This window comes from Bos taurus, chromosome 7 (assembly GCF_002263795.3).
Source record: "Bos taurus isolate L1 Dominette 01449 registration number 42190680 breed Hereford chromosome 7, ARS-UCD2.0, whole genome shotgun sequence".
NCBI lineage: Eukaryota > Metazoa > Chordata > Mammalia > Artiodactyla > Bovidae > Bos > Bos taurus.
Window position 1 is genome coordinate 60712825 of NC_037334.1, and position 14965 is coordinate 60727789.

Sequence of the window (14965 nt, forward strand, 5' to 3'; positions counted from 1 at the left end):
GGGTGGGGGTGAGGGGAGTGCTCTGTCCTAAGGGACTGTGGTTGGGTAAGAAAAAGTCCTAGACTTGGAGTTAAAGAGGCCTGTCTTGGTACCCCAATTAGCGCAAACAGTAGGGCAGAGCCTCATCATCCTCATTTGTAATTTGGGGACCAAAGTACCCCACCCCACAAGGCTGCTGTGGGGATATACAAGGGGATAATCCAGGCAAAGCCACCTGACAGATGAGCAGCAGCGGTCTGTTACTATTTCATGATCAGGACACTTGTGCTGCATGGCCGCAGGGGAGTGCCTTGGGGTCTCCGTTTCCACATCTTTGAAATGAAGAGAATAATCCTGGCTATTCTGCAGGTTGTTGTAAAGTTCCAACATGTCACAGAAGTGAGTTCCTCATGCCTGTGCGGGGCATACACATGGCCCTTCACACCCATCATCTCACTGGTCCTCATACCCCCAAGGAGGTAGCAGAGGACCCATAGCATCCCCGTGTTACAGATGGGGAAATGAAATCCCAGAGCAGGGACATGGCTTTGCCAAGGCCATGCAACTAATTAGTAATGGCGCCAGGTCTAGAAGCCAAGCCTCTAGGCTCCCAGCTCCTTACGTTTTCAATTCAAGGGACAGACACAGGAGAAAGCCTGTTCAGATCCTGATGTGCCCTACACATGGGGCAGGAGGCCATGTCAACCTGTGTCCCACCCAGTGATCCCAACCGCTCTGCTGGGCCTCGTTCTTGCTGCTGTCTCCACAGCACCTCTGCCACCTGCTCACAGTGTGTGTCCTCTCCACAGGTCATCCGAGAGGTCAGCAAACCCGTCGGGGGCACTGAGGGGGCAGACGTGCCCAGATCCCCAGTCCTCCTGTGCAAGGCGGACCTGGACAAGGTACCTCTGTCTTCACAGGGTCCCTCTGAGACAGACAGTGGGAGCTCAGCACAGGCTCTGTCCCAAGGGACGCGCAGGCTGCTGGTGAAGCCAGACATTGACCAGGCACTTAATAAACGTCTACTGAATTCATGAATGCCCATGTCCAAGGTGCAGCACAAGCCAGAGGAGGGAGTGCCTACCCTGCCAGGACAGGAAGAGGTCACGTTTGAACCAAGCCATGAACACCAAATTGGAATCAGTCAGTCAGACAAGGAGTGTCCACTGGGACATAAATGAAGCAGTCGTTTCATTCTATCAGGCCACCGGCAAATACATGCTAAAAAGCCTATGTTTCACTAGGTGCTGTGGGTGATCATGGGACTCAGCCCCAAATCCTAAGGGAGGTTAAGACCCCCACATAAGGGTCTCGCACGACATAATAAAGGCTAGCATTATAGAAAATGTGACTGTGGCCAGCACTGTTCTAAATGCTTTGTGTGTGTGTACCGAATTTAATTTCTATAATTCTTTGATGAACTGCATTTTCAGAAAAGGAAGCCATGGCAAAAAGATATTTGCCCAAAGTCACACATAATAAGAACAGAGCTAGCTGATCACACCCAGCCAGCCGACCGGTGGCTGAGTGTACAGCAGGAGGGTAGCTAAAATGTTCAGGTGGCGTTTCTGGAGAAGAGTGGGAGTGAGCACGTGTTACTGGTGGCTCTCTCTCCACAGACTCCTGTGATTGAGCTGTCATCATCATCAAGCCAATTCCAAAGTGCACACAGTGTTTCTTTATATTTGCTGTCTATCTTGATGAAAACCTTAACATCTGTACATCATCACAGAACAAACAGGAGCCACAACTTCTGTTTCACAATTTACAGAGGTGATTCTTTATACTTGACAGTTCTGTCCCATTTCTGACAGTTGCCATTTTTCCAACCTTTGGAAACTTGAGAGAGTGCACAGACTCTCTCATTTCCCCTGCCTTCTAGTACTATGCTTATAGCAAAGCATCCCTGAGCCTGGTCTGGGGTATCCCCAGAAAAGGTTTAGGGGCCTCAGAGCTCTGTAAGTTCACCTTTTTAAGTGGATAGGTATCATTGTAGTCTTGTCCTGAGTCTGGCTGGCACAGTTTAGCTTCTTAAAGTGGGACAGTCACATATCACACAGATGTTAGAAATGACAATTTCTAACAATTGGCCTCACAATTTCACTTGTGCCAGTTCCCTAGTGCCTCACAGCAGCCCACTGACAGGAGGGTAATTCAAGTGAGAAGGCTTGGAGAGATGAAAGGATTTTCCCATATCCCCACAGCTAAGGAGAGACATCATTTCTTCCAAGGCCCATCTTGACTATTCTACACCACTCCTTAATAGGAATGAATGAATGACTGATCCAAAGTTGGCATAATAAGTAAAAATACTGCTGGCAGACCATGAAGTTGTTACCATGGGCTGGGTGGGGGTGGGGTGTGTGTGTGTGTGTGGTATCTTTGCCATTCTCTCATCCAAGCTAGAATTGTAATGGATTCCTCTCTCATCACCATTCACATTTACTGATCACCGAGTCCTGTTACTACTGTTTTGAAAATGCCAGCTCATCTTTCTCCTCATCCTCACAAGTGCTTGGCTCACCCTCCTATCAAGTCTCACATTGCCCAGGATGACATTCGTACTGCCCCTTTTGCTTCCAGTCTTGCCCCCTCCTTGTCCATCTCCCATGATGCAGCTGGGGGGCTTACAAGACCAACTTCACCACTGTCCCACTTAAATACCTTCTTACCTCCCCATCACCTACCAAATATGGTCCAAACTCCCAGGATTCTAATCTCAGCCTATTATACTGAATTTCTCACTCCCCAAATAGACTGAATTCCTCACTTCCAAATAAATGGAAGACACAACCACCCTAAGTCATAGCTGTCCTCCTCATACCAGTATGACAGTTGCTGACAAATATTTCTTTAGCTAATCCTCATGTACAGGGGTCAAGGGGAGACTGAACCAAGAAAGGGAGACTTTGAGTGTGCCTCTGACAGGGGGCTGTCTGTGTTCCTCCCCAGAGGCTGTCCCAAGAGAAGCAGACCTCGGATTCTGACAGCCTAGGCATGGGTGACAGCTGTTCCACTCTGGGCCGTGAACATGGTAGGAGCCTCTGGGGGCTCAGGTGGGAAAATGCTAGAGCTGGGAGGGGCCTTGCCATGAGCACACGCAGTGCAGATCAGGTCCTGACCATTCTGGAGACCTAGCTGATGTGACCTGGACTATCCATACTGGGCTAGGCCTTGTATGCAGATTCAAAGGCTGGGGGGAAGGCTAGGGGCAGGTGGATCTGGAACTTGGGGCTCCCTCCCCTCATCTAACCCATCTCCACGGTAACAGGCAAAGGGAAGAAGAGCAGCCTGTCAGAGCTGAAGGGTTCAATGAGCAGAGCTGCAGGCCGCAAGATCACCCGTATCATCAGCTTCTCTAAGAAGAAGGCACTGGCTGATGACCTGCAGGCGTCCTCTACTGAGGAGGTTCCGTGCTGTGGTGGGTACCATGCATGCAGAGAATTCAGACCCTGTTGATGGGGCCAAGCCAGAAGACCCTCCAGGCCTAATCTACCTCATTCCTAAGGCAGAGGATAGAATCCTCCTAGACGACTAACCCCCCACTCCATCAATAATCCATGCCCATCCACCACTTCTCCTCCATGAGGCCCTGACACCTAACAGAAGGAAAAGTCAACCAACTGTCCTATTTCTATGCTCCCTATGACATTCGTGCCAATCACTGCCCATCTCTGGGCCTCAGTTTCCTCTACTATGACAAGAGGAGAGTATCTTAACTTCCCAGTATATAATATAATATACCAAGTGTTTGAGTTATGGTCCAGTCTTACAAGGATATTTCTTGAATAAAAATATTTAAGGACTTTACTGTAAACACATAAAATGCGAATTAAAAGTAGTTTGAAAGAAAAGAAACATTGTTCATCTAAACCCATTGTTCCATGTACTGGAATCCAATAAAAGAAATCATGTGTTTTAGGTAAACGATAATATTCTGCTAACCTGGAAAGAACATTATATATAAAGAACATGGATATAAATAAATATTTTGTAAGTGGACGAGGACACTGTTATGGTAAAAAATAAATTAAGACCTAAAACATTAAAGGGAATTCTAAAGTCATCAGCCACCAGCCTGCCCCTCACTTGTTTTTAATTCTTCATCCTGGCTACATGTTTTTTGTTCCCACATCTGCCACCAGGTGTCAGCATCAGCCATTGTTTTCTGTCCTCCGCAATTAGTTTTTGCTATTTTAGGCGGAAAGGCAGAAGGAAGAGTTGTGTCTTTCATTCATTATATATAGTAGTTCTGTCCTTTTCATCAAGGTTGGTATGGTCTGAAGGCTGTGCAGGTATGTACAAATATGATTATCAGTCCCCTGTTCACAGATAACAAACTGAAACCTGAGGTCACAGACCAGGAATGAGCTGACTCAGGACCCAGAAGGCCTTTCTCTCCAGCTAGAGTACAAGAGTTACCCAGGCCCTCTGTCCCTGCACCCTGACTTGTATCCCCCAGGACTGTCAGGAGGTCGCATCGCTGGTCTCTCCCTCCCAGGTTATCTGAATGTGCTGGTGAACCACGGATGGAAGGAACGCTGGTGCCGCCTGAAGTGCAACACCTTGTATTTCCATAAGGACCGCACAGACCTGCGGACCCACGTGAACGCCATTGCCCTCCGCGGTTGTGAGGTGGCCCCAGGCTTTGGGCCCAGACACCCATTTGCCTTCAGGATCCTACACAACCGGCAGGAGGTCGCTATCTTAGAGGTGAGAAGAGAAAATAGCTTAGGGGTGGGAGCTAAGAGGAGCTCTGGCCTGGAGGTTGGCTTTTGTCCAGGGGACCTTATTGACATTACAGGGACTAAGGAAGAGGGAAAATGAGCCAACTGTCGCCAAGTAGCCGGTTAAACTATAGAACACCCACTTAAATGTGAATTTCAGATAAACGATAACTAATTCTTTTTAGTACAAGTATATCCCATATTTGCGACATACCTATGCTAATAAACTATTGTTTATCTGAAATTCAAATTTAAGAGAATTGTGCATTTTTATTTGTTAAATTTGGCAACCCTAGACCCAAGGTTTGTTTATTCTACCTTATAAATATAGTCCCAAGCCTGAAAGGCATCTAGTCTAACTCTGATCTAATTTTGGAAACCTCTCTACAATTTACTTCCCACCAGTGACTGTTCATCTCAGATAAACCATTGCTCCTCCCACCAAGCAACTAAATTTTTACAAAGATTCTCTCCATATTGAGTTGAAATCTTAAAACTCTGTGTGGGAAGCAACTACACCTGTTCTGCATATTTTTGTTTTTCCAGAACCCAGCCTGATATCCAGCAATCCTGGGCTGGACAGTATTGGGCTCAATGAGGGACAGTAAGGACTCAATTAACATCTGTTGGACAAATGGCTGACTGACAATGTGATTTCATTTCACCCACTCATTTTTCCTAACTACCCACTGACACCAGGCCTCCTCTCTGGGGTCATACAGAATACACTGAATCTCTCTTTACATGTCAATCCTTCAGCTATTTAGAAATTTAAAATATAACTGGAGGAAAACCTAAAAACTACCCCCTCATATTACAGATACGGAAACTGAGGCCAGGGCAGTCACATGCTTCACCTGAAGCTCCACAGAGGACTGATGGCCTCTTGGTTTTTTTCCTACAACTAAGACCCAGCCTCTTGGTATTGTTTTCTTTGCCCAGTACCCACTGCCTCTCTCAGTTATTAAATGTAAGGAAATATTGATTCTGTAAGTCACTTCTACTTTTGATAGCTTCAGATGGGTCTTTTACTTTTCTTCAGAAAAAGCTTTCCCTTTCTCTTCACAAAGAGCTTTCTGGCAAAAACTGTGCTTTTTAAATTCAAGTTTCTAGTTTTTGTGTGCTAACTTGATTTTATGATGATGCTCTTTAACATTTCTCTGAGAGTATTTATCAAGTGCAAAAAAAATAAGAATAGGAGCATCTTGAATGATGTCATTAGTAATTTAAACATAATAGATTTCTATTTACATTAACTTATATTAATCTTATATCCTACACAAATATATTTAAAAGTCTGCATCTCATATGTTGTTATTAGATGTCCATAGAATATTTAGAAAAACTGGCAAAAAGATAAACATTCCTAAATTTCAAAAAGTAGAATTCTTTTTGTGTGTGATTCAATTATATATACACATATATTATTTTTGAAATTATTTTCCATTACAGGTTATTGCAAGATATTGACTGTAGTTTACAGCAAATCTTTGTTGCTTGTTGCATATCTATTTTTTAAAATTAGAAATCTAGCATTCTATTCATACTAAGTCAAACAGGTGGAATCAAACTGTCATAACTTTTTTAGTTAGGCAAAAATTCATAAGTTTTCTAATATATATATTATATATTTTATTTTATGATGTTCTTTAAATAAAAACATGTGTTTAGTTGACCAGCAACTTCTTAGAGATTCTCCTGTATACAATATTATATATAATTGGCATTTATGATACAAGAAAAACATGTGGGTTATGTGATAAATGGCCTCCTCATTTAATAAAAAGCAAATATTAAAAAAAAATTCAGAGAACACCTAAATTTTGTTTTCCTATCCAATCGGTCTGGAAGGCTCTGAGGATAATGAGTGAGGTTATATGTTTTAAAGAGGTAGTTGGGGAGGGAGTCTCTATTTCTTACCCAGAAAACTTGGTTTTCTGGATGAGTGTTCTAGTCTTGCTCCTCTTGGATCCCTAAGTATTGGGTCCAAACAGATACTATACGTATATGGGTTTGGCTGAAGTGAGTGGGTAGCCAGAGACCCTGAATGTGCCACAGTGAACTCAGCTTATGCCTTCTCTCCCTCAGGCAAGCTGCTCAGAGGACATGGGCCGCTGGCTTGGGCTGCTGCTAGTGGAGATGGGCTCCAAAGTCACTCCCGAAGCATTGCACTATGACTATGTGGATGTGGAGACCCTAACCAGCATCGTCAGTGCAGGGCGCAACTCCTTCTTGTAAGGGCCAGTACCCCACAGCCCCCCAAAGCTGCCTACAACCTTTCCTATCTCAGCTCCCTCTCAGAGGCGGATTGGGAGGGAAGGGAGGATGGGCTGAGAAAGACTGCTTCCTTGGGAAGTCAGAGGGTGCCTTCCTCTTCCAGCAGGAGGAGAGAAGCTGGTTAAAGGAGGAGGCTCAGGGTTGAGGATGCTGTGGATGGAATGAGCCAGAAAGGAGAAGCTCTTTTGGACCATGGCCTGGGCTCTGCTCTCATGCCATAGAAATTTAGGGTCCCCATACCCTTGAGCCTCTGGGCAGGCATGAGGCTCATCTGCGGAGTTTGCATTATAAGTGCCAGCTTCGAATTACGGCTCTATCATGAGCAACAGCTTGGGTGGGTTGGTTGCTTGCCAGCCTGGATCCTCTGTTTTCTCACGTACAGAATGGAGGTGATGAATAACCTGCTTCCTGGATTGTGAGAATCCCATGCATCCCTGCCTATAAGCTCTAAACACATCAGTGGCACAGTGCTGCCTGGCATGGCTGCTATCACTAACTTTCTGACCTCCATTAAAAGCTGCTGCCAGAATCAAATAAGTGGACAGGAAAGCACTGTAAGCTGCATAAGTATCATTGTCACTTCATCATCATCATCCCTTGTATTTTCTAGATATGCAAGATCCTGCCAGGATCAGTGGCCTGAGCCCCGAGTCTATGATGATGTTCCTTATGAAAAGATGCAGGTATGGTCCCTTGGTTCTTTGGGGGACATGGCAAAGGCCACTTATTAGCTCTCCCCCTCTCCTTCCCTATTCCTTTGCCTCAGAGAAATCATTTCTGTTTAACCAGCACCTGGAAGGTAGGGGAGAGGGGACCTTCTTGCCCCAGACTGTGGCTTGGGAGAATCTCTGGAACAGGAGGCTGGGCAGTGTGGAGGAAAGAGCCCCTAGCCAGGAAGAAGAGAGGGCTCTGCAAGGTACAGAGCACTGCTCCAGTCTGAGCAGGCTGGGGCTCTCCACCCCTGTTACAGCTCTGTGAACTGACTGATTCAGTAGCTGTCTCAGGTGGATGATAACTGAGTGGCTGCCCCCACAGCCCTTTACCTGGTGGCATCCACAGTCTGGGCTTCAGTTCCCAGGACAATCTCTCTGTCTTGCTCACTAAACCAAGAAGACGCCAGCTTATTAACTTACAGTAAGGCCTCTGTAGCCATCACATGACCCATACTGCTCCACAATCTGCCCTGTGCCTCCTCCCGCCACGGGAGAGCAAGAGGACCACATTCTGACTAGGCATTGTTTGGTGAGTCAGGCCTCACAGCTCATGCACAGAGAGAGGGAATCAAGGTGCCAAGGAAAGCAGATGTGTCTGCAGGCCAGGACCCCTGCCCTGGACAGTGCTAGGTGACCATCTGAGCTCTTACCTCTAGGTCTTTCAAGAACTAAATGAAATATTTTATGGAAAAAGCTCAGCACAGTACCTAAACACTGGAAGGTCTTATAATGAGGGTAAATAATACTGCTATTATCAATATCATTATTATATGACTATTATATTCCACTCATGGTTTCCTGAGCTTTGACAAGATGTTGAGTGTTCTCACTACTCTTTCACGTGAAAATGTATAGCCAGTCTATTAAGTTATGCCACTTCTATCACTGGCTGATCTCAACTTTGACTTTTTTTAACTTAAGACTTTATTTTAGCAATTCAGAAAATTTATACATCCAATTGATGTACTGACAAAATTATGTATGGTAAATCAAATATGGTCACCCAAAGTCTTTTGAGACTTCCTAATTTTCCACTCAGCAGAAATTCCAGTTTAGGGTTGCCTTTAGGAAGGTATGAGGATCAAGTAACACTGCCAGTGCAAGTGGTTTATAGACTGCTGAAGACTGCACACAACTGAAAATGTAAGGCCAAGACCTCAGAGGTCAGGCAGCACTCAGCCATCAAGTGCACATCACTGAGGGCTCAGAGCCCACCCATGCTTTATCTTCTCCTTCCGTCTCCCACCTAGGACGAGGAGCCTGAGCGTCCCCCTGGAGCCCAGGTCAAGCGCCACGCCTCCACCTGCAGTGAGAAGTCCCATCGGGTGGACCCACAGGTCAAAGTCAAGCGCCACGCCTCCAGTAAGTTCTGTGTGCAAGGGAGGAAGGGAGGGGAATGTCTAGGACAGAGGCAGGGCGGGGTGGGGTGGGGGTCTCAAAATCAGATCCTTCCAGGGGTCATGTGGTAAGTGAGTAAGGAGAGGTGTAAGAAAATACTCTTAAGAAAAATAATAGCACAAGCAGAGTGATAAACGGCAGTGAGCAGGAGGCCTCAGAGGGAAAACAACAGGAATGTGTTGGGGGAGACTGAAGGAAACTGCAGTGCTCAGGCCCCAGCTCTAGGGGCAGCCAACACTCAGCTCCAGCCAACGCCCCCAGGCAGCACTGCCAGCTCAGATTTGCCAATTATTCAAAACAAACCAGAAATCTACTTATTTTTTAATGTTAGCAATTATTTTAAAATTTTAACACTACATAAACCCACATATATATAGAGAGAGAGTTCACCTCTGTGTCCCAGCTCAGGCTCTGCCTAGCACTTCATCAAAGTTTGTTGAACTGCCTGATTGCCACACTGCAAAGTAATGACTAACTGTGTCAGAAAACTCTATGGTAAAAGGTCTCTTTGATTCCCAACATACATCTCTACTCCTGTATGATTTATCTTTATGAGCAAGCCAGCCTTCTGTAGGACAGCATGTCCCAAGAGTCTTCTGTTGCTTTTACTTTCTTCCCCCTGTACCTGAACAGAGTCAAGTTCTAGTCTTTGCTTTTTGAAGATTTATTTTTTAAAATACTTTATGATAACTCCATATCATTGTTGTTTATTTGCTCAGTTGTATCTGACTCTTTGACCCCCATGGACTGTAGGCCCACCAGGCTCCTCTGTCCATGGGATTCTCCAGGCAAGCATACTGGAATGGGTTGCCATTTCCTTCTCCAGGAGATCTTCCCAACCCAGGGATCAAACCCACTTCTCCTGTATTGGCAAGTGGGTTCTTTACCACTGAGCCACCAGGGAAGTCCACTTCATTAGCACAGATGATCTCTTCTAGAGTCAGGAGATTTGTATTCCATTCCTTACTTGGTCACTAAACTACTATGTAACTTTGGAAAAGTCCCTCCCCTCTCCAGAGTTTCCTCTCTGAACAATTAAAGGGTTGTTATAACATTCCTTATGCTCTATGCTTGTGGACACTAGAAATGCACAGCCTTATGGAATACCCATTTCAAAATGGGAAACTGAATTGAAATAAGCATGAAATAAGATCGAAGAAATCACAAAATGTAACAAAAAAAAACTAGAACAAAGATAAAAAAAATTCTTCATATCAAATCTTATACTGAGGCTCAGTTTATAAGAAAGAGAAAAAGTGGAGCTGCTTTTCCTGGAGTCCAGAGACCTGCTTGGCTTCCCTTTTACTCCACATAGTAGCCTGTTACCCATCATTGTGAAATCATACAGCTCCTCAAAGATGGTTGGAAACCATGGATCTAGCCCAGCAATGTTTTTCAGATGAAGAAACAAGAACAGGAGAGAAAGGTTTTACCCAAGATCGTGTATTAATTACCTATTGCTACATAACAAATTACCCAAAATCCCACAGCTCAAAACATAAGTATGTGTTATGTCAGTGTTTCTATGGATCAGGAATCCCGAGACAGCTGAGTTAGGTAGCTCTGGCTTAGGGTCTCTCATGAGGTCACAGTCAAGAAGCCAGCTGGTCACCTGAAATCATCTGATAGCTTGACATGCTAGAGAATCTGCTCCCAAGGTGGTTCATGTGTATGCCTGGCAAGTCTGTGCTGGCTTTTGGAAGGAGGCGTCAGTTCCTTGCCATGGGGACCTCATCACTGGGCTGCTTGTCCTCATGACAAGACAAATGGCTTCCCCCACAGCACGTGACCCCGGAAGGAGGAACAGAGTAGAAGCTGCATTGTTTTCGTGGACTGGCTTTTGTGATCACTTCTGCCACATCCTAATGGTTACACAGGTCAGCCCTGTCTACAGTGGAAGGGGACGGCAAAAGGACACAAACACAAGAACACAAAAATCATGGGAACCGAGGGACTACTGAGGAAACGGTGGCATTAGAAGCTCCACAGACCTGTTTCCCAGAAAACGACCATAACCAGTGAGGACTGCTGAAACAGTCATCTAAAGTCTCCAGAAACTGTCCTAAGGGCATATGGCAAGTGAAGATTTACTCTAGATAATTTACTAAATCTCAGTTAAAACACTGAGACTTTGCGACATCTGAGCCACAACCCATTCCTTTACCTCTTTCCCAACTCAGTGAGGCAGAATCTCTACTCTAGGCAGCTGTGGACAAGAAAACAGGGCTCTCTCTCCTCTCATTCCCAGTTAAGAGCAGCAGTATCTCCCCAGTAAGATCAAGTCACCAGCATTTCTTATTACCACCAATTATGTACTACTGACATTAAATCACAGATGAGTGCAGCCCACAAGTAGGGTGCTCCCAGACTCCATTCATAGGGCAAATGCTGTACTCAAGGTTGGGCAGGCCAAGGATATGCCCTCACCCCAGATCACTCATAAGGCAGGGCTTCCACACTAGGAGAGGCAAGTTTAGAAGATCAGAGATAACAGTCCCCACCCAGCACCCAGCTCACGAAACAAAGATGTCACTCTAAGAGAAGCAGGCCACTGTTCAGAACAGTGACTCTGAGACTTGTGCCCAGGATAAAAAGAAAGGCAAGTCATAAAAACATTGAACTCCAGGGACTTGCTTGGTGGTTCAGTGGTTGAGCATCTGCCTGCCACTGCAAGGGAAATGGGTTCAATCCCTGATCTGGAAGATCCCACCTGCAGCGAGGCAACTAGGCCCACGCGCCACAACTACTGAGCCTGTGCTCTAGAGCCCACATGCCACAACTACTGAGGCCCACGCAGCCCAGAGCCTGTGCACCACAGTCAGAAGCCACCGCAGTGAGAAGCTCATGCACCACAAGAGAACAGACCCCACTTGCTGCAACTAGAGGAAGCCCACACAGCAAAGACCCAGCACAGCCATAAAGAAATTAATTAATTAAAAAAAAAAACAACACTGAACTCCAAAGCTCTCCTTCAAAAGAACTGACTTTAGTGGGAATAGAATGTGGAGCAAATGATGATACAAAGCATTATCAAAAACAATATAACAATCAGCAGACAATTAGTGGAACCTAACAGCTGGATATGATACCAAGAGGCAGGCAGTGTAACAGAGAGATCAGGAAGAAAATCCTGCTAAGATCACTGTCCTCCAAGGTGACCGTATATGCCTAAGGCTGCACCCTCTGTGGATCAACATCAGAGGCCACCATCACCCTGATACCAAAACCAGAGAAAGATACCACAAAAAAGAAAACTACAGGCCAGTATCACTGATGAACATAGACACAAAAATTCTCAAGATACTAGCAAACCAAACCCAATAATACATTAAAAGGATCACACACTGTGACTAAGAGGGATTTATCCCAGGGATGCAAGGATTCTTCAATATCCACAAATCAATCAGTGTAGTACACCATAGTATCAAACTGAAGGATAAAAACCATATGATTATCTCAATAGACGCAGAGAAAGCTTTTGACACAATTCAACACTGATTTATGATAAAAACTCGCCAGAAAGTGGGCATAAATGGAATTTACCTCAAGATAATAAAGGCTATATATGACAAATTCACAGCTAAAATCATTCTCAATGGTGAAAAGCTGTAAGCATTCCCTCTAAGATCAGAAACAATGCAAGAATGTCCACTGTCATCACTTTTATTCAACATAGTTGTGAAATCCTAACCATGGCAATCAGAGAAGAAAAAGGAATAAAAAGGAATTCAAATTGGAAAAGAAGTAAAATTGTCACTGTTTGCAGATGACGTGATACTACACATAGAAAATCCCAAAGATGCTACCAGAAAACTACTAGAGCTTAATAATGAATTTGGTAAAGTTGCAGGATACAAAATTAATACACAGAAATCTCTTGCATTCCTTTACACTAACAATGAAAAAATCAGAAAGAGAAATTAAGGAAACAATCTCACTTACTATTGCATCAAAAAGAATGCAATACCTAGAAATAAAAAGCTACCTAAGGAGACAAAAGACCATACTCTGAAAACTATAAGACAATGATGAAAAAGTCAAAGATGACATAAACAGATGGAATGATATATACCATATTCTTGGAAGAATCAATATTATCAAAATGACTATACTGTGCAGGGCAATCTACAGATCCAATGCAATTCCTATCAAATTACCAAGAGCATGTCTTACATAAATAGAAACAAAAAAAAAAAAATTTAACTTGTATGGAAACCCTAAAGACCCTGAATAGCCTAAGCAATCCTGAGAAGAAAAATGGAGCTGGAGGAATAGGGCTCCCTGATTTCAGACTATACTACAAAGCTATAGCAATCAAAACAGTATGGTACTGGTACAGAAACAGAAATATAGATCAATGGAACAAGGATAAAAAGCCCAGAAATAAACCCAAACACCCTTGGTCAATTAGTCTGTAACAAAACAGGCAAGAACATACAATGAAGCATAGAATCTATTCAATTAAGTGGTGCTGGGGAACCTGAAGAGTTACATGTAAAAGAATGAAATTAGAATATTATCTTATACCATACACAAAAATAAATTCAAAATGAGTCAAAGACCCAAGTGTGAGCCTGGACACTATAAAATTCCTAGAGAAAAACATAGGCAGAACACTCTTTGACATAAATCACAGCAATATCTATTTGGAGTATCTTTTTGGAAGATTACATTACCCCCTAGAGTAATGAAAATTTAAAAAAAAATAAACAGGATATAATTAAACTTAAAAGCTTCTGCACAGCAAAGGAAACTATAAACAAAACAAAAAGACAACCCATAGAATGCATGGGAGAAAATATCTGCAAACAAAGCAATTGACAAGGGATTAATCTCCAAAATATACAAATAGTTCACACAGCATTACATTAAAAATATGCAATCAAAAGATGATAGATGATTTAAATAGTTCTCCAAAGAAGACATTCAGTTCAGTTCAGTCACTCAGTAGTGTCCAACTCTTTGCGACCCCATGAATCGCAGCACGCCAGGCCTCCCTGTCCATCACCAACTCCTGGAGTTCACCCAGACTCACGTCCATTGAGTCAGTGATGCCATCCAGCCATCTCATCCTCTGGCGTCCCCTTCTCCTCCTGCCCCCAATCCCTCCCAGCATCAGAGTCTTTTCTAATGAGTCAACTCTTTGCATGAGGTGGCCAAAGTACTGGAGTTTCAGCTTTAGCATCATTCCTTTCAAAGAAATCCCAGGGCTGATCTCCTTCAGAATGGACTGGTTGGATCTCCTTGCAGTCCAAGGGACTCTCAAGAGTCTTCTCCAACACCACAGTTCAAAAGCATCAATTCTTCGGTGCTCAGCTTTCTTCACAGTCCAACTCTCACAATCCATACATGACCACTGGAAAAACCATAGCCTTGACTAGACAGACCTGTGTTGGCAAAGTAATGTCTCTGCTTTTCAATATGCTATCTAGGTTGGTCATAACTTTCCTTCCAAGGAGTAAGTGTCTTTTAATTTCATGGCTGCAGTCACCATCTGCAGTGATTTTGGAGCCCCAAAAAATAAAGTCTGACACTACAGGTGGCCAGAAAGCATATAAAAAGATGCTCAACATCATAGTATATGAGAAATGCAAATCAAAACATCATCAAAAAGTCTATAAATAATAAATGCTGGAGAGGGTGTGGAGAAAAAGGAATCCACCTACACTGTTCGTGGGAATGTAAATTAGTACAACCACCATGGAGAACAGTATGGAGGCTCCTTAAAAACCTACAAATAGAACTACCATATGATCCAGCAATCCCACTCCTGGGCATATATCCAGAAAAAAAAACAATTTGAAAAGATATATGGACCCCAATGAATTTTAAAAAGACACATGGACCCCAATGTTCACTGCAACACCATTT

The 14965-nt window shown here is 43.9% G+C and overlaps 1 protein-coding gene and 1 long non-coding RNA gene across 17 annotated transcripts in view; one reads left to right on the top strand and one right to left on the bottom strand.

The window, feature by feature from the left end:
- Positions 1 to 14965, bottom strand: part of LOC101903540 (uncharacterized) — a 119158-nt gene that overhangs the window by 88381 nt on the left and 15812 nt on the right. The gene's annotated exons all lie outside the window — the stretch shown is intronic.
- AFAP1L1 (actin filament associated protein 1 like 1) overlaps positions 1 to 14965 on the top strand; it is a 76337-nt gene that overhangs the window by 48091 nt on the left and 13281 nt on the right. For all 3 annotated transcript variants that reach the window (XM_024994081.2, XM_059888067.1, NM_001100334.2), the window contains 7 exons: positions 789 to 881; positions 2932 to 3013; positions 3251 to 3400; positions 4481 to 4692; positions 6795 to 6940; positions 7594 to 7666; positions 8947 to 9058. In XM_024994081.2, the coding sequence (XP_024849849.1) occupies positions 789 to 881; positions 2932 to 3013; positions 3251 to 3400; positions 4481 to 4692; positions 6795 to 6940; positions 7594 to 7666; positions 8947 to 9058 (868 nt within the window). The remainder of the gene's footprint in view (positions 1 to 788; positions 882 to 2931; positions 3014 to 3250; positions 3401 to 4480; positions 4693 to 6794; positions 6941 to 7593; positions 7667 to 8946; positions 9059 to 14965) is intronic.